The following is a 23027-nucleotide window of genomic DNA, read 5'->3' on the forward strand; positions in this document are numbered from 1 at the left end:
GGCATATTATAATTTTACACTTTACTTTATGCACACCAAAAAATATCATTTTTCTTCAGGCTAAGACAGTAAACATGAATTTAATTAAACTGATTACAGTAAAGTCTAGTCTTAAGTCACGAAAAAACATGCCTTGAAATCACATCCCTGGATGGCCTAAAATTGGCAATCTTTAAATATAATTTAGAAAAAAACAAAACAGTGTTAATTTTTTGGGCTATTTATACTATTCATACTATGACCGAATTTACTCAGTTCACATTAAAATTATATTTGCACTTGGTGGCTTGGTGACTGATACAAATTCAAATGCTAAAAGAAATCAAAATGTTACAAGAAATTGTATCAGACCATTGAGAAATAACTCAGAACAACACACTGTTTCAATGTGACTTTACATTTATTCATACAATTAACTTTCAATTATATATGTTCATACACTAAATAAATAAATGCAGAAAAAATTATGGCATATGAATATGAACTTATTTAAGAAAAAAGTAGTAAATATTTCATTTAACTACAGAATGAAGAACGATTGGAAAATTAACATTTTGAGATTATTAATATATTATGACTGATTTTTGTTCATTAAATATTTCTTAGTGTTCTTTGCAGGCTTAAACAATATGATAAAACACTTTGGAGCAAATATAAATATTATTAGCCCAAAGCTGGAGGCCAGAATGGCAAAAATCTCCACAACCACTGTAAATTTCCCAGGAGAGCTGACATATGCTGGGATAAAGGTGATCCACACTGCACAGAATATCAGCATGCTGAAAGTGATAAGCTTGGCTTCATTGAAATTATCAGGTAATTTGCGAGCTAAGACAGCTAAAATGAAGCAAAAGGAAGCAAGCAGACCTATGTAACCGAGCACAGCCCAGAAGCCAACAGCAGAGCCTAATGCACATTCCAGGATGATTTTCTCCTTGTATGTGGTTAGATTTTTAATTGGGAATGGAGGGCTCACTACCAACCATACAGTACATATTAAAACTTGAATAAAGGTGAAAGACACAACAGTCATTCTTTGCTGTGGAGGACCAAACCATTTCATGACATTGCTACCTGGAAGTGTCGCTTTAAAAGCCATTAAAACCACTATAGTTTTCCCAAGTACACAGGAGATACAGAGTACAAAGGTTATGCCAAACGCAGTGTGACGCAGCATGCAGGACCACTCTGATGGTGCTCCAATGAAAGTTAATGAACATAAGAAACACAGAGTCAGTGAGATGAGCAGCAGAAAGCTCAGCTCAGAATTGTTGGCTCGGACAATTGGAGTTGTCCTGTGATAAAAGAATACAGCCCCAATTATGATGGCCAGACAAGCACCAAGAACTGAAAATGTAGCCAGGATGATCCCTAGGATGTCTTGAAATGAAAGAAACTCTACAGGCTTAGGGATACAGGTGTCTCTCTTTGCATTAGGCCAGAACTCTTTGTGGCAGGGTAAACAGTCAGCTGAATCTGAATAAGAGAGAAAAAAAACCCAATAAGTGTCAAGTAACAGCTGTGTGCAGGCAGGAAAAGGACCCAAAGTGCAGACTCCTCGACAGGCAAAAGTATACTTCAAAACTCAGCTTTATTGCTGGATGGCAAAACGTAACAAAACCCGAAAATACAAAATAAACTTTCACAGGCATGCATAAAGACAGAACACACAGCATAAATGGGGGTAGATCACAACACAGACATAGAGAAACACAGGGCTTAAATACACAGGGGGAGCAATCAGGGAATGGGTAACAGTAGGGAAACACAGCTGGGGCAAATCAGGCCTAACGAGACAAGGGGACGCAAAACCAGATACATTAACATCAGACATGGACCTTCAAAATAAAACAGGAAACATAACACAGACTGAACTAAAGACACAGACTCACATGCAGGCACTGCAACAGAGGGAACAAAGACATGGGACCAGGGCAGACAGACACTGACTGGACACAGGATATAGCAACTAAGGATTACACAGAGACATAAACCATAAGACATAACTCTAACGAAGAAACCAAAGAATAGAAATGATAAATGATATATAAACTCAAAACCCTGGGTCAACGACCCAGGCATCCTAACAATAAGAGGCTACTAGGAATTAAATCATTGTAAATTGTATTTTTTCCAGTATAAAATGATTTTAAATGCATGGAGAAACATTTGATTTTACCTGTTATATTACTGATCTCTCCCTCAGGACATGCTATACAGTCATAGCAGCAGATAGGTTTTCCTTTTTGCAGCATTTTACGAGTTCCTGGAGGACAACTGTTAGTACAGACTGACACTGGCACCTGTCAAGACAAGGTAGCATAACAGATATAAATATTACAGATATAAAGTAGCAGCAACTTGTTCACCAGAGTTTAATAAGTCAGATTCTCATCATTACTTTTCTGCTATCCTCCATCCAGGTTATGTTTCTGTTAATCTTAAACTCGTGGCCCACTCGTAGTGAGGCATCATACAGCCCTACAGTTACTATCTCAATGATGCCACTCCCACTTTTCTGCCAGTTAACCAAGTCATAAATAGCCACAGGATCCTCATTAGCATTAAATGACACATCATATCCATTTTGGGAAAAATTTACTTTCTTCAGCTCAGTTAAAACCTGTAAAGACAGTAAGAGAGAGAAAGAAGAACATGGGACATTGCAATAATACACATTGATAGTTCTTTTTATCTAAGTTATATTAGGAGTTATGAAAGACATTGGCATTAACATGTTCAGTTCTGCTTACCCGATTGGACTGTAACTTGATTAGTTTGTCACATTTTGCTATGGCATTTGTTTTTTGACACACTGCATTATGGATGGCATGTGCTATTGCATACACAGCCTTATACACCATGTTAGCAATTCTGAGCTGAGATGTGTCAGTGTACTCGCTTTGGAGATTCTGTATGTCTTCATTTCCATCACACATTTTCTTCTCTATGGCAGGAGCTATAATTACAAAAACACAGATAATAGTGTTTTCGAGCCTGTAAGTAAAACTAGATTACAGGCCTGTTACATAGATATTAGAAAATTATTTTAGTAGAATGACTTACATTTGTAAATGGATAAAATTATATTGATATACAAGAAAAATTAAACTAAACCACTGGAACTTGACCTGAAAAGTCATTATATCAAGGGAGAATATATGCAGACATATGCCTGCGTTCACTTCATATTTGACCATTACCATTAGTGGAAAAAACATGAGCAGCAGTAGCTGTTGTAACACTACAATTTTGGGAAAATGATTTAAAAGCAAATGAAACTGTTACTTTTTTTCAGACTGCAGTTGAATGCATCCTCCCAGAACTCAGTAAACACTGGCGAGGCAGACACTTGAGTGGGAGACAGATTTAACAGGAAGTCTCTGAGACCTGGGATTGCAGACTTCGGAATACCAAATCCAATGGCCCCAGCACAGAAACTGTACTGTGTTAATTCTGTGCTTGTTACCCATGATTCACTGCCTATCCACTGGCGAGGTGGGGAAGGGTCACGTGATAGCTCCTCCAACAGGATCTTCATGTCTCCAAAAGATGCAAATGCCACAACAACTACAGCTGTAGACCTGGAGAGACAATGTAGTGCATTAGGAAAATGTTTTTTAAATGTCTTCACATGATCAAACATTTATTTTAAAGGTAATTACACAAGTCAATGCACAATAATTATCTTTGATAAAGAAACCTGCGGATAACATCTGCTACTCTCTGAAATCTGCTCTGTGGGTTTGTCCGATAGAAAGATACAGAGTACTCCACACAGATCCCCTCTTTCTGTGCTGCTTGGAGAAAAGAAGCCATGCCATTATTGCCATAATCTGAATCTGACCGGACAGCACCTATCCAAGTCCAGCCAAAGTGTTTCACCAGCTTGGCTAGTGCTTCAGCTTGAAACTGGTCACTGGGAATTGTTCTGAAAAAACTTGGGTACTGCTGCTTGTCAGATAAGCATGCACATGTGGCAAAGTGGCTCACCTAAATCACAAAAAATAAAATAGAATAACTCTGAAACAGCTGCACAAACGCGAACAGTCAACAAATACGTTTTCTAGAAAGGCAAAATATTTACCTGAGCAATGTTAAAAGCACTAACAAGTTGTGACATGGTAATAGATGGCGTAGACCCAGAGTCACCAACAACAGCCATCACCACACCAGACTGAGAGCAGTTTTTACCAGTGTTAAACTGAGCCTCCAATCTATTTAAAAACTGAAATGCCACATGCACTGCCACAGGTACTGATGCACATGAATCATAGATCCGATAACCAAGCTCAATTCCAGGCAGCAGGTCTGTGCTGTTGTTAATCTCTTCTATGGCAAAGACCATCGAACTTGTGGATTGCAGCTCAACAGTGTCAATGCTGTAAACAATCATGTCATTTTAAAATTTTGACTGTCAATTCAGGTAAAGATATTATACGTGATAAATTCAGCTCAGCGGCAATAATGTTGCAAACAGCTAGTTTAGGTACATCAAATCACTGCCTGACCAGAAATCAATATAAAATTATAGATAACAATTTACTGTTAAATATTTATAATATAAGTAAAAAATTCAGTTCTGAAAACACAAAAACACTATTTTAAAAATCTAAATGACTTACTATTGTTAGAAGAATTATATTATAAATACTTATATACCATGAATCATCATACATGTGAAAACATTTTTAATTTTACATAGTCCAACGTGTTTGTAGCACCCTCTTCTTCCACTTACTAACCTTCCTTTGCATTTCACAGGTGCAGGCATGTTGGTATACTTATTATAAGCTGTTTGCGTGTAAGAGTGAAGGGAGAAAGTGCCGCCAATAATGAAGTCCCCATCCTTTGAGAATGCAGGTGGACGTGTGCTACCCTGCAGCTTGCAATTCACAGATGATTCCACAGTACCAACCTTGGCGCCTGTAAGCATAGCCCTTTGACTCAGATCATCTAGGCACACAGCCAAGGCTGTGTTCAGGTGAAACAAACACACAGCCAATACCAGACAAATTATAAGATCATCCATCCCGCATTGATGTCAGTTGTGTGTATACGGGTGGAAATGCTTTTTTACTGGATTATATAGCTCTTCAGACAAGATTTTTTTTAATGATCACTAGGACATCCCCTTTCTTGGTCATCTTTGAGTAAGTCTTTATTCTGTATGAAATGTGTGCATAGCCTTACTATTACTATTGTTTTAATCTATCTGTTCTCCTCTTATAAACTACTTCAGGAAGCACTGTGCACTATTCAATAGTGATGTAATAATGTGGACATACAGAGGTAATACACATTGTACCATTAATTACACACCAAGGTATTACTCAAATGACTTGTTATGAACACTTTTTTGTTTGTTTTTGCTTTTAAGATAAGTAATATTAAATTGAAATTTATATGATTTGTATTTATATAAAAAATGATACATTATACAATCAATCATATCCCTCAAGATATTCGGCAGGCAGGCTCTGTGGAGGTTTTTAAAACTAAGTTGAAGACACATTTGTTCACCTTATCCTATATGTCTTAATTCTATGGCTTTTAGTTTTTAAATTTTTATTGTTTTTAACTTGTATTGTGTCTCTTACCTGTATTGCTATGTATTGCTTTTATTTTATTTATCCCTTTAGTTGTACAGCAATTTGAAAGCGCTTTATAGATAAAGTTATTATTATTGTTATTATTATTATTATTATTATTTATGCAATTACGTAAAAACTAGATACCTCTGAGGTGAAAATGACTTTCCCTTGGAGTTAACAGCAGGTGGAGCAGTCAGATCATAGAAGTGAAGTCATCTTCCACAAATGACACACACTCCAAGATTGGATACCAAGACATGTTGAATACCAGAGCAGCTGACCTGAGACAGAAGATTATGGCTAAGCTGGAAACCTGGCCCCTCTTTGGCCAGTTACTAAGACTATATGAAGTACCTTCTGAAAGTCTGCTAAGCTTGACCCTACTATTACCCAGCTGATACATAAGGAGATAGCCACAACTGATCATATGCTTAGTGAATATCTCACATAGCAGAAAGTTCTAGAAATACCATAGGCTGAGAGAGGAGCTAGAGAAGATGTGGAAGGAGAATGCAATGGTGGTCTCTGTGGTAATCAAAGCATTTCACCAGTGACCTCCCAAATTGGGGCAGTGGCTCCGGCAGGTTTCAGAAATGAAATCTGAGATGTCTGTCTAGAAGAATGCAGTCCTAAGAACAACAGAGATTCTTCACAGGATCATCAGTCTCCCAAGACTCTGGTAGAGGACCCAAGCTTGAGGGATAAAGACTACCTGCATGCAGGACTAGTGGAGAACTTTAACCTGTTGAAACGTGAAATTCTGTGCAGTATTTGGACTCAAATGTTTCATGATATAATGTCTTATACATGATATTTGGACACTATTATATTGTTATAATGCTTTTTTTTTTTTTTTACCTGAAAACAGTTGTGGTAGTTTCAGAGTATTAACTATAAATCAGACATGCAAAATGCATTTCTGATTTTTCTACTTTTGTTAATAATATATCTATAGTAATCCATAGAAAATCATGTCTGTATTTTCTAATGCCTGTGTTTTAATCTTGAATCCAGCATTGTTGTCATTTTATATTAAACCACTAGGACCTAAATAATTAATAAGTTGCTATACAAATTAAATGCTAATCTAACTCATCAAGTCATAGTTTTCAAACAATTTATTGATAAGCAAAAATAAGATGTTGTGTCTTCAAAAACCTGCTCTGATTGCATAATAAGAGGTATGAAGGGAAACAAAAACAAACCAATTACTGTTCTTTAGCACCTTCCCTACATGGCAGCACTCTTTACTTATCTTATATCAATGGAAAAAAAAACCCTCTAAAAAATAATTTAAGTCAGCATTAACAATAATGTTCAGCTTTCTGAACCTGAGTTGAGAAATACTCAACGGATACATTTAGGCTTACCTCAATGCACAGGATCTACAGTCTGTCTCCTGTAGAGAGGTTGGATTCTGTTCCAGTGAAAGGAACTGGGCAGGGGTGGCATATTTGCATGCTCCTGTTTCGGTGCCTGTACATTACGTTTTTCCCTGGTTCTGACTGTTGTTTGCCCTTTTGTGCTTAACAGCAGTTCAGAATACTAGGCCTTTTGGGAGTCCCAGGGTCTGGGAAGGTGCCCTTACCAGGGCATCAATTGTGCTTTTAGGGGACTAAAATGCTTACATGAGCAATGGCAGTGTGATCTGGAAAGGTGTGACTGGGAGGAGTAGATCCTTACCTTACTGAGTGGTGTTTTGTTATTGGATATCTGTGCTAACCATAGTCTGCCCATAACAAACACCATGTTTAAGCTTGAGTGTCCACAGGTGCACTTGTAAACAGAACACTACAGTTTGATGATTGATGATCATTTTTGTAATGATATCATCAGCTCTGTGGCCAGATGTCTTGGACATTCAGATGAGAAAAGGAGTAGCACTGTCAACTGATCAAGACTTGATTGTGAGTTAGATCAAGTAGCAGGGCTGGTAGGGGTGGCCAGGTAAAGTGTTTCTCTTCTTTACCTGTTTGGCTGGCATTTTTCTGGACATATTTACTGTCAGCTGTTAGCATCAGCTGTTAGCATCAGCTGTTAACATCCGCTGTTAGCCGCTGGGCTGCTTTCGGACAGACGGCTTTCAGACATTATACCATCATGACTGTTAAGGTCCTGTTCTTCCGGGCTCTTCTCGCTGGGTTTGTTCTGCAGTCCTTACATACAAGGCCTGTCTCCTCCACTCTAACGGTGTGTTCACACTGAACGCGATGGACGCGAACAAAACGCCCCAAACGCCCCTAATTTGACACGTGCACATTCGCGTCTCAACGCGTGTCCAAGAAAAATCCATCGCCGCGTGAACCGGAAATGTGGGAGGAATGTGGGAGGAAGTTGTGCCAGACCGGTATCTTTGCAAGATGGCAGCTGTCGAGCTAGCGCTTGAAGAGAGAGTCTCCCTTCTCTATGTACTGTGGAGAGCAGAGCAGCGGCGTAAAAGACGTCCTCGCCGTACCTGGGTCCATCAGGTCCTCCAGAGGCGTGAGCAGTTTGGTGAGTTTCACCATTTGCTCCAGGAGCTGCGCCTGGATGACGGCCGATTCCAGCGCTATCACCGTCGGCCAGTTTGAGGACCTGCTTTCCCTCGTCGGTCCCAGCATCGCCCGCCTAGACACCAATTACAGGCGCTCAATCCCACCTGCAGAGCGCCTGTCCGTCTGCCTGAGGTTAGTAAAAGTGTTTAATACGGTAGTGTGGTGGACCACTAGAGGGCTCCACTCACACCCAGTGTATAGGAAGTGTGTTCCTGTGTTTTGTGGCGCAATATGCGCAGTTGATGTTGGAGACGAATAAAGAAGGAGTGAGAACTGAGAGCTGTGTCGTTGATGCTTACCTCTACAGTAGTCCTTTATTGATACCTGTGCTAATATGCTAAACCATCCATTTATACACTGCTAACATGGATGTGCTATGCTAACAGTGAATGCTGTCGGTGTTTACTGATAGCAAACTGTGGTACAGAGACGACTGTTTATAATATTTCTAGTGATACTCAGAAGCTCTCATCAAGTCCCGATTTAATTCGATTTATGCTGTTATCAGTGTTTGCGATGATAGCATGGCTGTGGTGTCCTATCAATGTATGCGCTCGGTGTTTGCTGATATCAAACTGTAGCATTAGGACCACTGAGTTAACCTTTGTAGTGATACTCACTCCTTTTTATTTAGACCTGGTTTGAGTCAGGGATAGTTGAATATTTGTATATAATCCCTGCAGCTGTCAGACTCTATAGCAGGGGTCACCAGCCTTTCTTAAAACAGAGTTAGATAAAACTGTGAACAGTTTGGTTCATCTTTAGTTACATGGTTCTATCTTGATAAGCTATGTCTTATCACAGATTAATTTTTCAAAAATATTAATGATTTAAGCAAGGAAAGGGCTACATGTCAACATACAACTCTTTATTTCTATTAATGTCTTACTTCATTCCTACCTGATTGACATGTTTAGGAATTGTGAGTGATTGACTCACTGTAGTTGTAAAAGTTGCTACCAATCTAATTATGATATGTTAAAGTTAAAACAAAACACAACTGTTTTAGACATTACCTAATATACATTTTGTAATTATCCTTATAATTACAAAATGTTTTATGTAAGATTTAAGTTTTGTGATTTAAATCTGACATCACAAAAGTATTTTGGAATTTGAATAATGTATTTTGTAACTGCAGTACACATAATACTGATTTTGAACAATTTTGTCCAGGTTCCTTGTCACCGGGGACTCCTTCACGACCAAGCATTCAGTTACAGAGTCGGTGTGTCCACGGTGAGCCAGATCACCCCCCAGGCAGCGACGGCCATCTGGGACTGTCTAGTGGACAACTTCATGGCTGCGCCTTCACCTGGAGACTGGCAGTCCATCACAGAGGGATTCCAGGAACGCTGGAACTTTCCTCTGTGCTGTGCAGCTCTGGATGGGAAGCACGTCCAGACAAAGGCACCCCATATATCATATAGGAGACACACACATTGATATACACTAAATATTTATTTCATTTCTTTTTTGTGGTGCCCAAATTTATGCACCTGCTTGATTTTGTTTAAACAATTATTGCACACTTTCTGTAAATCCAGTAAACTTCTTTTCACTTCTCAAATATCACTGTGTGTGTCTCCTGTATGATATTTAACTGACATTTTTTATTGTAACAACCAAGGATTTATACAGGAAAATAATGTCTATTAACAAGGTTGCCCAAACTTTTGCATCCCACTGTATTAGTATATTTTGTCATTAGTATAATATGAAATAAATTCTACATGTGTCAAGTCGTGTGCCAACATTTGCTGTGTAGTAGAACTGAGACATTAGTCATTATAAAAATTTATTTGAAATAATATTAAAATTCTCAAACAGAAAAACATTAAACATAAATATATAAAATATAAGAATTTACAGAGAGACAGGAATAAAAAGGACCAGCTGCTCTCCAGAGCAGGAACAAGGCTGAGGAGGAAATGCTCCATTGGAGACTGGTGTGGCCTCTTCAGGGACACCAGGATGGCCAGCTCCACTGCCGATGGACCGTCCTGGGACCCGTCCCTCATCTGCCTCGGAGCCGTCCTCCCCTGTGGGCCTGTAAAACAGCACAAAACACAAAGAAATGAGAAGACTGCTACTAGATTTTAATTTCAACATTGAAAAAACAAAACAAAACCAAAAACAGGATATAACCAGATTGGTTGTAGATATTTAGTAAAGGTGATCACAAGGCAATCCCACCGACTAAAAAGGTATCAGTGCTTGCTGTACATATCTGTGGGTGCAGCAGCAGGAGCTCAGGGACTGGGGAGGCTCTGCTGCAGAATCAGTTGGTTCTATCAATACAGTATTAAATGTTAACAGGTTGAATATAATAATCATAGAGTAGACAGTGGTCCCTCATTTATTGCAGCAGGGGTTCTCAGAATAACTAGCCCCTGGTCACGCACTTTATACACTGTTTTCCCCACACACATGAACATTGGTCACAGTTTTCACAATTGATTCTCAAAGTGCAAACCTTTGTAGATTGCAAAACGTAAAAGTATTATTATGCCGCGGTTTGTCTTCATCTGCCCGCCACTTTCGTGCGTCTTTTTCCCTCGCGGTGCAGGTGTCTATTTCTGAATGAGGGTCATAGTTATGGGTGTTTTTGTGCTGTTTTTTCTATTGAACGTGATGGTTATCAAAACCAAACGTGATAAATTTGGCAAGCGCAGGAGACACGGCACGGAGCAGATTTGTCAATCAGGCTGCAGAATGCAATGCTGTACTGTGCAATAAAAAATCAGCGAAAAAGCAAAGCAGTGACGGATGAACAGTGGGACCACTGTGTGCTGTTTATTAATAAACAATAAAATATATTCCTAAATGACAACATGCATAAAAGCAGAACGGTATTTGTACGTCAGTGGGAAAATAGCAGTGGCTTGCTAGCTTTTGTGCGGCTTCCCCGGGTCAGTAAAAACTTTCAAAAGAAAGAAATTACAAGAGAGAACTTACCAGGTTGCCCGATCTCTTCACATATCTTCCTCCAAGCTCGGTCCTTTTTATTCCTGTCTCGGTACAGAAAGCAGCTGGTGTCGTACAGCTCCGAGTTGTTTGCTACCGCATTGATTAGCCTTCCCTCCATTGAAGTATGAAGGGATTTGGCTGGATCTGCCCCTTTGACCTAGGTCACAGCCACGTCACCAGGCTCCTGATTGGTTGTCGCGGCGCGATTTGACACTGGAGTTCAGCTTTTTCCAACTCGAGCGGTAGACGCGAAACGCGCGTATGCACAAAATGCAACACAAAAACTCCCACATGTGGTTTTATTCGCGAGTCAAACGCGCCAGACGCGCTACACTGACACGCGTTTCACGCGTTTTGGCGTTTTCGCGACGCAAATCTGCTTCCGAATTTTCGCGGGACCCGCAATCGCGTGTCATCGCGCCTTTCCATTGACTTTACATGTAAACCTGACGCTCTATTCGCGTCCATCGCGTTCGGTGTGAACACACCATAAGATACACTGCATCATTGTATCTCATTTACGCTTCCAGCACCTCTTGACCCTTTCACCAGCTTTACTGCCCCACACAGACATTGTCTGGCACCCTCGTTGAAAGTATGTCCACTGCGGATCCATGCAGAACTACAAGATCGACAGCAGGAACCCGATACATCCCTGTGGTCATCTCAGCGCTGCTCTGCTAGGAAGCCTCGTGGATGGACTGCTAACCGTAGTGTGCTTGCTAGCCTTGCCAGGTCGACTTACAATGCTAGCAGCGACTATCCTGTCTCTGTTTGACTGCTCAATGTCCGATCGCTTTCCAGCAAGGGGCCACTTGTCTATGATCTTCTTAATAATCAGACACTTATGTTATGTTACTGTTTGGTTAATTTTATGTTTTAAATGTTAGTAAAATGCGCCACCCAGTGGCCGCTTTAAGTCGATATTTTATGACAGTAGAAGAAGAGTTAGAGAGGAAGTTGATGTTTTCTTGCTATGCTGTTTCAAGATGGCCGCTCCACTTCTTTTGGGTGTTTGTTAACGCATTGTCTGTAAGTATTTAATGGTAAAAAGCAATGAGACACGCCAAGTGTTGTCTTTATGTTTGACAGATGACAGTTAGCACATTTTCAATACGCTATTCATATGTAAATGAGATCGCCGGTTCATATGCTAATTTACGGTGCTAATCGTCATGCTAGCTTCTCAATCGCATTGTTAGGTCATTGGTTTAAGGCACATATTGTTGTTAACAGTAGAGATAAGTAATGTACATTTCCATATATGCTTTATTGTTGCAGTTTCACAAAATGAAAGAACCAGTAAACTTCATAAGATCTCATCTACTGTCTGGAGTTCCTGGGTTCATGTTTAGCTGTTTGGATAGCTAGTCAGACTTCTAGCAAGGCCAATTACAGCGAAAAGACAGCACCACGGCAAGCAGCAAAGCTACAGAAGCCACTGCGTGGAGCTACGACAATCCTATTAAGCCAAGTAAAGTACATATGGACGCAATCAAAATACAAGAAATCTAAAATGTCTGAAAATAAATTTTTCAAAAGCGAGACAGGGTCAGTCCATTCCCACAAACCACCATCAAAGGCAGGCTCGTCAGCTAGCATTGAACTGCACAGAGCAAAAGCAAAGGCTGAAGCTGCTCAAGCAAGAGCCTCATATGCAAAGAGAGAAATAGAAATTAAAGTTGAGCAAGCACGTTTACAATCTACTCTCGATGCACTGAGAGCAGAACAAGAGAAGGAAGCTGCCATAGCAGAAGCTAATTATTTAGAAGCTGGTCTACTTGAATTAGGCTTCAAACTCCCTAGCTGAGATCCAAGAACACACTGCAGAGTATGTTTTGGAACAAACAGCTATCAGTGCAGCAGAATCAACAGCCCCAGTCAAAACTAAATACAAAGACCCTGCACCTGCCTTTCAAGAAATTGCTGTAAAAGGAGGAAACAAAACAAACTGTGCTGCTTCTCATAATGAACTGTACAAGCCCCTATCCACCAGCTACAAAGACTTTACCCCTCTTGTTCAGACACCATATAAATCCAATTGTGCTCACCGTGACCATGCCCCGAGCCAACCGACTTTGCCAAATATCTAGTTCCTGGGTTCATGTTTAAGATAAGATAAGATAAGATAAGATAACCTTTATTAGTCCCACACGTGGGAAATTTGTTTTGTCACAGCAGGAAGTGGACAGTGCAAAAGTTATGAGGCAAAAATTAGAATACAATAAGAATAAATACAGTACACAACTGTACAGAATAGAATAAAATAAAATACTATATACAATAGAATAAAATAAAATAAATATACAATAGGATAAAAATAGAATACAAATACAAATACTATATACAACTGAGTAAAAATACAACGATGACAGAAAGGATTATTGCACTTAGTATTATTGCATATGTATGGATGTGTGTGCTTGATCAGTTAAAGTCTTTATTATGGAGTCTGACAGCAGTGGGGAGGAAAGACCTGCGAAATCTCTCTGACCCACACCGTGGGTGCCGCAGTCTCCCACTGAAGGAGCTGCTCAGTGCTGTCACAGTCTGCTGCATGGGGTGGGAGATGTTGTCCAACAGGGATGACAGCTTAGCCGCCGTTCTCCTGTCACTCACCACCTCCACTGGGTCCAGAGGGCATCCTAGAACAGAGCTGGCCCTTCGGATCACCCTGTTCAGTCTCTTCCTGTCCCCAGCAGAGATGCTGCCGCCCCAGCAGACCACACCATAAAAGATAGCAGAAGCCACAACAGAGTCATAGAAGGTCTTCAGGAGTGGGCACTCCACTCCAAACGACCTGAGTCTCCGCAGCAGGTACAGCCTGCTCTGCCCTTTCCTGTAGAGGGCGTCTGAGTTATGAGTCCAGTCCAGTCTATTGTTCAGATGAACACCAAGGTACCTGTAGCTGTCCACAGCCTCAATGTCCATACCTTGGATGTTCAGTGGTTGCAGTGGAGAATGCTTGTGCCTGCGGAAGTCTACCACCAGTTCCTTGGTTTTACTGGCGTTGATCTGGAGGTAGTTCAGCTGGCACCAGTCCACAAAGTCTTGGGTCAGACCTCTGTACTCCTTGTCGTCCCCATCAGTGATGAGGCCGACTATTGCAGAGTCATCAGAGAACTTCTGCAGGAAGCACTGGGTGGAATTGTGGGAGAAGTCTGCAGTGTAGATGGTGAAGAGGAACGGAGCCAGAACCGTTCCCTGTGGGGGCCCCACAGGGAACGGAGCTGTTTGGACAGCTAGTCACACTTCTAGCGAGGCCAATTACAACTTGACTTTCTAACAGAGACTTGGCAGTGTCCAAATGATTTCGCCAAACTCAATATCACCACTCTGCCTGGATTTGTTTACACCTGCCAACCCCGTGTGTCTGGATGTGGGTCTGGACACACGGATGAGGTATAAGGTATCTTGTCTTTCTGCTCCTGCCTATTCCTCTATTCAATCCATTATCAAACAAATTAATGGCCCAATTCCCACACTTTTAGTTGCTATTTACCATCTATCATAAACCCAACTTTGACTTTTTAACATACTTTTCTGACTATCTTTCTGAAATTCTACTCTTATCTCCAAATAAATATACTACTGCTGGGAGATTTTGATATTGACATGGACAGCACATCAAATTCATCCACAAGAGATTTTATATCCTGTCTGAACAATTTCGACTTACACCAATATATGGCTATTTGCACACACTCCAAATGACATATTTTGGATCTTCTCTGCTGCACTGGTGTCATCCTGAAGAACTGTGCTGTATTGGACATGCATTTTTCAGATCATAAATTAGTTTTATTCAGTGTTAGTCTCCTACTGTACAAAAAATAAATAAAACCACCATAACGGTGGTTTACGGACACTGTCACCTCCTATATCCACTTCTGTGAGGACAGCATTGTGCCATCACACACCAGGGTGAGTTATAACAATGACAAACCCTGGTTTTCTCCTAAACTCAAAAAGCTGTGGCTGGAAAAGAGAAAGGCGTTCAGAAGCGGAGACAGGGACTGCTACAGAGAGGCCAAGTACAGGTTCACTAAAGAAGTGGACATTGCTAAACACCAGCACTCTGAGAAGATGCAGCAGCAGATCTCAGTGAATGACTTGGCCTCTGTGTGGAAAGGTTTTAGGAATATCACCAACTACAAGCCTAAAACCCCCCACTCCACTGATGACTTGCTCTTGGCCAACACCCTCAACGACTTTTACTGCCGTTTTGACGAGCCATCAGGCAGCCTTCACACCTGCAACGGCCCCAACAATAGAGACACTTTGGACACTCATTCCCCCACCTCTACCCCCTCCATAGAGCCATCACCACCTTCAAACACTTCACCTACAACACCCCCCTCCTCACCCCACACAAAAGAGGATTTCACACCACCTCCTCCCACCACAACTCTTCATATTCATGAAGAAGGTGTGAGGAAGCAGTTTAAGAGTCTGAATGCTCAAAAAGCTCCCGGCCCAGACGGTGTGTCTCCTGCCACCCTCAGACACTGTGCAAACGAGCTGGCCCCAGTGTTTTCTGGCATTTTCAACTCCTCACTGCAGGCATGTCATGTGCCTGCCTGCTTCAAGTCCTCTACCATAATCCCTGTCCCCAAGAAACCTAGGATCACTGGACTAAATGACTACAGACCCGTGGCTCTGACATCTGTGGTCATGAAGTCTTTTGAGCGCCTGGTTCTCTCCTATCTCAAGACCCTCATGGCCCCCCTCCTGGACCCCCTGCAGTTTGCATACAGAGCCAACAGGTCTGTAGATGACGCCATCAACATGGCCCTACACTTCATCCTGCAGCATCTGGACTCCCCAGGAACCTACGCCAGGATCCTGTTTGTGGACTTCAGCTCTGCCTTCAATACCATCCTTCCAGACCATCTCCAAGGCAAGCTTTCCCAGATGAATGTGCCTGATCCCATCTGCCGGTGGATCACTGACTTCCTGACGGACAGGAAACAGCATGTGAAGCTGGGAAAGAATGTCTCGGACTCCCGGACCATCAGCACCGGCTCCCCTCAGGGCTGTGTTCTTTCTCCCCTGCTCTTCTCCCTGTATACCAACTGCTGCACCTCCACCCACCAGTCTGTCAAGCTAATCAAGTTTGCAGATGACACCACCGTTATTGGACTCATCTCGGACGGGGATGAGTCTGCCTACAGGAGGGAGGTTGAACGTCTGGTGTCCTGGTGCAGCCACAACAACCTGGTGCTGAATGCCCAGAAGACAGTGGAGATTATTGTGGACTTCAGGAAGCACACAGCTCCACTCCCCCCCATCATCCTGACTGACACCCCCATCACCTCTGTGGACTCATTCCGCTTCCTGGGTACCACCATCACCCAGGACCTGAAGTGGGAGCCCACCATCACCTCCGTCATTAAGAAAGCCCAGCAGAGGATGTACTTCCTGAGGCAGCTGAAGAAATTCAACCTGCCAACACGGACGATGATGCAATTCTACACTGCAATCATCGAGTCCATCCTCACCTCCTCCATCACCGTGTGGTACGCTGGAGCCACTATCAGGGACAAACAGAGACTGCAGCGTGTTGTGCGCTCTGCTGAGAAGGTGATTGGCTGCAGACTTCCATCTCTGCAGGACCTGTACACCTCCAGGACACTGGGGCGTGCAGCTCGGATCACAGCTGACCCTTCTCACCCTGGACACAGTCTGTTTGACCTGCTCCCCTCAGGCAGGAGGCTCCGGTCCATTCGCACCAGAACCTCTCGCCATAAGAACAGTTTCTTCCCCTCTGCTGTTGAACACATGAACAATAACCGTATGACTGTTCCCACCACTAACACATGACCCTACGCTGTGTTTACTGCATCATTCCATGTTTGGCACTGATCACCACCTGCACTCATGTATATATCATGTATATATCTATCTACTTAGCACTTTTAATTCTTATTCTCATTTTTATTTTCATGTCTATTTAAGCTTAATTTATAACAGTATGTTTGCACTGAAGCACCGCAGCAATTTCCTAATGTTGTAAACCCGCTCAACATTTGGCAATAAAACCCTTTCTGATTCTGATTCTGATAAAACCAGCGAAAAAAAACCCCTAAACTTCCAAGCAAGCACCGAGTGCGCAACGACGTAATGGGAAATTCACAGAGAAACTCGTGGATTCTTCAACTGACTGCGGCACACCTGCACCAGGGTAAACCTCTGCCTACCGCTGTACTGCTTTACAGGCGAAAATAGAGCAACAGGACCGCTGAGTCTTTGACTTTATTTATTTTCTGCTGTGTTTTACTTGCATCTATTTGAAAGAGTGAGTGTAAACACAAAAAATATTTTATTTTATGTGCTGGAATGTGCAGAAAATAGGTTTAAATGTTAAACTAATTTATTCAAGTCAGAGAATGTTGCATATAATTAAATTTTTGCTTGATGCATAAAGTTAAAAGATTAAAACTGATAAAACAAGTTAAAAAAAAGAGAATTTTCCATTTGATTACATTTTGTATGATGGATTATGTAGAAAAAGTAGAATTGGGCTGAAAGATCTATCGCTTTATCACCTCTTCAGGTTGTAAATCGTGTTTTTAAAAAGTAACTAAGTAACTAAGTAATTAATTACTTTTGAAAATAAGTAATCAGTAAAGTAACGGGATTACTTTTTTGGGGAAGTAATCAGTAATTAGTTACTGATTACTTTTTTCAAGTAACTTGACCAACACTGCATACAATACACAAACATCACATTGGGGAGACAGGTCAGGCTAGGTAGCGAGGAAAAAAACATCGAAATGTGTAACACAAAAGGATAATACAGGAATGCACAGGTATCAACACACCATAACACAATAAACACAGACAAGCAACATGGGAAAGTGTTCCAGTGTGTACATCTGATCTGGGACCGCTGCAATCTTTGACTGCGCCTCCAGTTGACCCGATGTCCACATCAGAGGGGAGGTAAGCGTTGGAGGTGGCGTTGGATCCGGGGAGGAGGGTGATGCGTCAGTGAGTGCTTATCAGTATCAGTATATGTATGTGTGTGCGTGTCCATAGTTCAGCTGAGATAGTGCCCTTCGCCCTGCCAGGCTAAGTAAACAGTCTTCCAGCCAACCCAGGTGGCCTTGCATGGAATGGGAAGGAAGAGACTCAACACAGTCGTTATCAGGGAGTTTTTGTTCGGCCTTAGCCTTGAGCCCACAGCTGGCGCCGAAGGGGTAGCCGGATTATGATGGTAATTTTTCTTTTGCAACAACTCATGAGAATTTCAAAGCTGTTCTTTAACACTCTGACACTGGTCTCTCAATCTCCCGTTGGAGAACCACGAGCTTCCCCATGATGGTATCAAACTTGCGTTCCGTGGTGTTGTCATTCTTTTGCTCAGAGAGCCAATTCTGAGAGCTCACGACTGCATAACCTCGCTCCCCCAAATTTGTCTGATCTTCTCCATACATACTCACCCCCTTGTACACTGCAGTCTTCTTCAGCTTCCCTTTTATCTGTTCCACCTGCTCTCCTGACTACTCAGAGCCTTTAGTTGTTCTGGCCCGAGACTTTGGAATGCACTTCCATCAGGTTTCCGGACTACAAACGCTCTCTCCACTCTTAAATCATGTCTTAAAACTCATCTATTTAAAAACTGAATACCCTACATCATGATTCCATCTTAGTCGATTTTTTTACCGTGTTTACTTTTATACTTGCTTTTATACTTTCATACTTGTTTTTTTTATTTTTCATTTACCTTGTGTTTTTATTGTACTAATTAACCCTTTAAGACCTACCATAGAACCAAGTCCGCCAGAGCTTATATTATATTTTTACATGGTGTGGTGCCATTTTTGGGAGCATTTCAAGTTGCTATACATCAATACAACAATTATAGCCCAGATTTTAATAATATATATTCATTAAGTGCATAGTAATTACATAAATTGCAAAAAAGTGCAATAAACTACAAAAAAATTGAAAATCGTTTTTGCTTTTTTAACATAAATTTCTAGTTAGAGAAATTTAAGAGGCTTATCCCTCAAAACTGTAAATAAAAAAAAAGTTGCACAAAATAGTTTCCTACCACAGGAAATTTATTTTGAGTGTCTTCATAGTTTTATTTTTGAAATACACCAATTTTTATATACTGCAGGAAAAACGAAAATAAATATTATACTGCAAATTTGCAAAAAAGCAGCATATGCATCAAAATAAACTATTTACAGCAATGCAATATGAGTCCTAAGCATCCCAGAAAAGACACAGAAAGTCATAAAGTCAAAGATAACTTTTAAAAACACCAGTTTAGGCCCTCAGGCCCTGATGGTAAAAAAGAACTACATTTCCGCGAAAATGACATCACTTCCGGTTTCGGGCAGGTAATGGCGGACATGCAAAAGTTCGCGCTGACGTCTGTTCCAACGTAGGAAGTGTTATGAACAGCTGATTGGATCGGCAAGGCGTGTTTCTGGAATATCATGTTTTTGTTCCTGCAAGCGCTTTTTATGCAGTTTTTGCAAAGCTATATGTGGAAGGAAACTGTGACCTAGGACAAGCTGATGGCATAAGATGTAAGTACAACTCCTCCGGTTTCATATGCAAAAATAATTATTACGCTAGCTTACGTGGTTGCAGAGCTACCGGGATTTAAAAATAGTTATGCAAAACAGAGCGTGCCTGCTCCGACCGGCTCTAAAGGGTTAAGGGGACCTTGAGGGTCTTTAAAGGCGCCAATAAATAAATAAATGAATTACCACCATTACCATCATTTATTTATGTGCTTAAATCACAATAAAACATTCACATATTAAAGAGTTACACATATGAATAATAAATAATTTAACTATTGGCATGTAAGTACAAAAAGCACAATTTCAGTTCACAATTGCAATATTAAGAATTTTTTAATTATTAATATACTATGACTGATTTTTGCTCATTAAATATTTTTTCGTGTTCTTCTCAGGTTTAAACAATATGATAAAACACTTTGGGGCAAATATACACAGCATTAGTCCAAAGCTGGAGGCCAGAATGGCAAATATTTCCACAACCACTGTAAATTTTCCAGGAGAGCTGACATATGCTGGGATAAAGGTGATCCACACTGCACAAAATATCAGCATGCTGAAGGTGATAAGCTTGGCTTCATTGAAATTATCAGGTAATTTGCGAGCTAAAACAGCTAAAACAAAGCAAAAGGCAGCAAGTATGCCTATATAACCGAGCACAACCCAGAAGCCAATAGCAGAGCCTAATGCACATTCCAGGATGATTTTCTCCTTGTATGTGGTTAGATTTTTTATTGCAAAGGGAGGGCTCACTACCAACCAAATAGTACATATTAAAATCTGAATAAAGGTGAAACACATAACAGTCATTCTTTGTTGTGGAGGACCAAACCATTTTATCACATTACTACCTGGAAGTGTCGCTTTAAAAGCCATTAAAACCACTATAGTTTTCCCAAGTACACAGGAGATACAGAGCACAAAGGTGATCCCAAATGCAGTGTGGCGCAGCATGCAGGACCACTCAGATGGTGCTCCAATGAAAGTTAATGAACATAAAAAACACAGAGTGAGAGAGATGAGCAGCAGGAAGCTCAGCTCAGAGTTGTTGGCTCGGACAATTGGAGATGTCCTGTGATAAAAGAATACACCTGCGGTGATAATGGCCAGTAAGGCACCCAGAACTGAGAATGTGGCCAGGATGATTCCAAGGATGTCTTGAAATGAAAGAAACTCTATGGGTTTAGGGATACAGGTGTCTCTCTTTGAGTTAGGCCAGAACTCTTTGTGGCAGGGTAAACAGTCAGCTGAATCTAAATCAAAGAAATACATTTTTTTAAAAAGAAAAAGAGAGATTCTTTTTTTATTTTATTCAATTTTACAGATATTGATAATAATCATCATTCAGTTTTACCTGTAATATTATTAATCTCTCCCTCAGGACACAGTATACAATCATAGCAGCAGATGGGTTTTCCTTTCTGCAGTACTTTACGAGTTCCTGGAGGACAACTGTCAGTGCACACTGACACTGGCACCTGTCAAAGACATAAAGGAAGTGTAATAGATGTAAATATTTTCTGCACAGCTATAAGGATTTCATACTCATTGAATTTAATTATATAGATTCTTGACTCATTACTTTTGTGCTATCTTCCATCCAGTTTATGTTTCTGTTAATTCTAAACTCCTTGCCCACTGGTAGTGACGCATCATACAGTCCTACAGTTACTATCTCAGTGTTGCCACTCTCGTGGTTTTGCCAGTTTACCAGCTCATAGATAGCCACAGGATCCCCATTACCATTAAAAGACACATCATAACCATTTTGGGAAAAATTTACTTTCTTCAGTTCAGTTAAAACCTGAAAGGATGAGTTAAGACAGAAAGAAAAGAAATAAAAAAAGTTTGATATTTTAAAAATTAATAGTAATATTACACGTCATCCATGTGAGATCAGAAATAATAAAAGACAATGACATTAACATATACGTTTAATCTTACCTGTTTGGGCTCTAAGTTGGTTAGTTTGTCACACTGAGTTGTGACATTTTTTCCATGACACACTGCATTATGAATGGCATGTGCTATTGCATACACAGCCTTGTACACCATGTTAGTAATTCTGAGCTGAGACGTGTCAGTGTATTGGCTTTGGAGATTCTGTATGTCTTCATTTCCATCACAAACTTTCTCGTCTACAGTAGCAGCACCTACAGAAAAATGAACAAACATAAACATATCTTTTCACCACTGAACTTTGATCTAGATTTCATACTTTTTATTTTGATAAATCTGACAAATTAGATGTTTTTCTGTAAGCAAGAAAACTTTCTTACTTTTTTTCAGTCTACAGTTGAATGCATCCTCCCAAAACTCAGTGAGCACTGACGAAGCAGCCACTTCAGAGAAAGAGAGATTCAGCAGGAATTCTCTGAGACCTGGGATTGCAGACTTTGGAATACCAAATCCAATGGCCCCAGCACAGAAACTGAACCTCGTTAATTCTGTGTTGGTTACCCATGATTCACTGCCTATCCACTGGCGAGTTGGGAAAGGCTCACGTGAAAGCTCCTCCAACAGGATCTTCATGTCTCCAAAAGATGCAAATGCCACAACAACTAAAGCTTTAGACCTTGAGATACAACATAAAGCATTAAAAACATTTTTTGACTGTCTCATGATATGACATGAAATATTACTTAAAAAAGGAACCTAATTTCAACACATACAATAATCCACATGTTATATCTGTGATATAGAAACCTGCGGATAACATCTGCTACTTTCTGAATTCTGCTCTGTGGGTCTGTCCGATAGAAAGATACAGAGTATTCCACACAGATCCCCTCTTTCTGTGCTGCTTGGAGAAAAGAAGCCATGCCATTATTTCCATAATCCGAATCTGACCGAACAGCACCTATCCAAGTCCAGCCAAAGTGTTTTACCAGCTTGGCTAGTGATTCAGCTTGAAAGTGGTCACTGGGAATTGTTCTGAAGAAATTTGGGTACTGCTGCTTGTCAGACAAGCAAGCACATGTGGCAAAGTGGCTAACCTAAAACAAAACAAAAAAACAGTGCTACTCATTAAATAACTGTGCATTCAAATTTTATGGAGATGTAAATTTTGTGCCAAAATTAAAAAAAATACATACTTGAGGAATGTTAAAGGGACTTATGAGACGTGAAATGCTGATGGATGGTGTAGACCCAGAGTCCCCGACAACAGCCATCACCATACCAGACTGAGAACAATTGTTACCAGTGGAAAACACAGGGTCGAAGCTATTTAGAAACTGAAATGCCACATGCACTGCAACAGGCACTAATGCACATGAATCATAGATCTGGTATCCAAGCTTGATTCCAGGTAGCAGGTCTGTGTTGTTATTAATCTCTTCTATGGCAAAGATCATTGCACGTGAGAAGTGCAGCCCACGGGT

At 40.8% G+C, this 23027-nt stretch overlaps 2 protein-coding genes and 1 long non-coding RNA gene across 3 annotated transcripts; all 3 read right to left on the reverse strand.

The window, feature by feature from the left end:
• Positions 1-571: 571 nt before the first annotated feature.
• On the reverse strand, positions 572-4885 carry LOC147314740 (extracellular calcium-sensing receptor-like). Its single transcript, XM_086260412.1, has 8 exons — positions 4746-4885; positions 4088-4382; positions 3704-3993; positions 3289-3584; positions 2754-2947; positions 2402-2623; positions 2180-2303; positions 572-1476 (listed from the first exon to the last, which is right to left on the reverse strand). The coding sequence occupies exons 1-8, from the start codon at positions 4772-4774 to the stop codon at positions 572-574; spliced, it is 2355 nt and encodes a 784-aa protein (XP_086116538.1). The 5' UTR covers positions 4775-4885.
• Positions 4886-9464: 4579 nt separating this feature from the next.
• On the reverse strand, positions 9465-11277 carry LOC147314741 (uncharacterized). The gene is made up of 3 exons (XR_015124520.1): positions 11087-11277; positions 9999-10178; positions 9465-9511 (listed from the first exon to the last, which is right to left on the reverse strand). It is a non-coding gene; the product is annotated as an uncharacterized LOC147314741 (long non-coding RNA).
• An 8715-nt stretch (positions 11278-19992) lies between these two features.
• Positions 19993-23000, reverse strand: LOC147314742 (extracellular calcium-sensing receptor-like). The gene is made up of 7 exons (XM_086260413.1): positions 22740-23000; positions 22351-22640; positions 21924-22219; positions 21589-21797; positions 21227-21448; positions 20999-21122; positions 19993-20897 (listed from the first exon to the last, which is right to left on the reverse strand). Exons 1-7 carry the CDS (start codon positions 22998-23000, stop codon positions 19993-19995), a joined length of 2307 nt encoding a protein of 768 aa, XP_086116539.1.
• Between the last annotated feature and the right edge of the window lie 27 nt (positions 23001-23027).

Source organism: Aulonocara sp. 'chitande type north' Nkhata Bay, linkage group LG14 (assembly GCF_057382095.1).
Source record: "Aulonocara sp. 'chitande type north' Nkhata Bay isolate Kocher_YH1m ecotype deep benthic linkage group LG14, A_spYH_male_GT1.1, whole genome shotgun sequence".
Taxonomy (NCBI): Eukaryota; Metazoa; Chordata; class Actinopteri; order Cichliformes; family Cichlidae; genus Aulonocara; species Aulonocara sp. 'chitande type north' Nkhata Bay.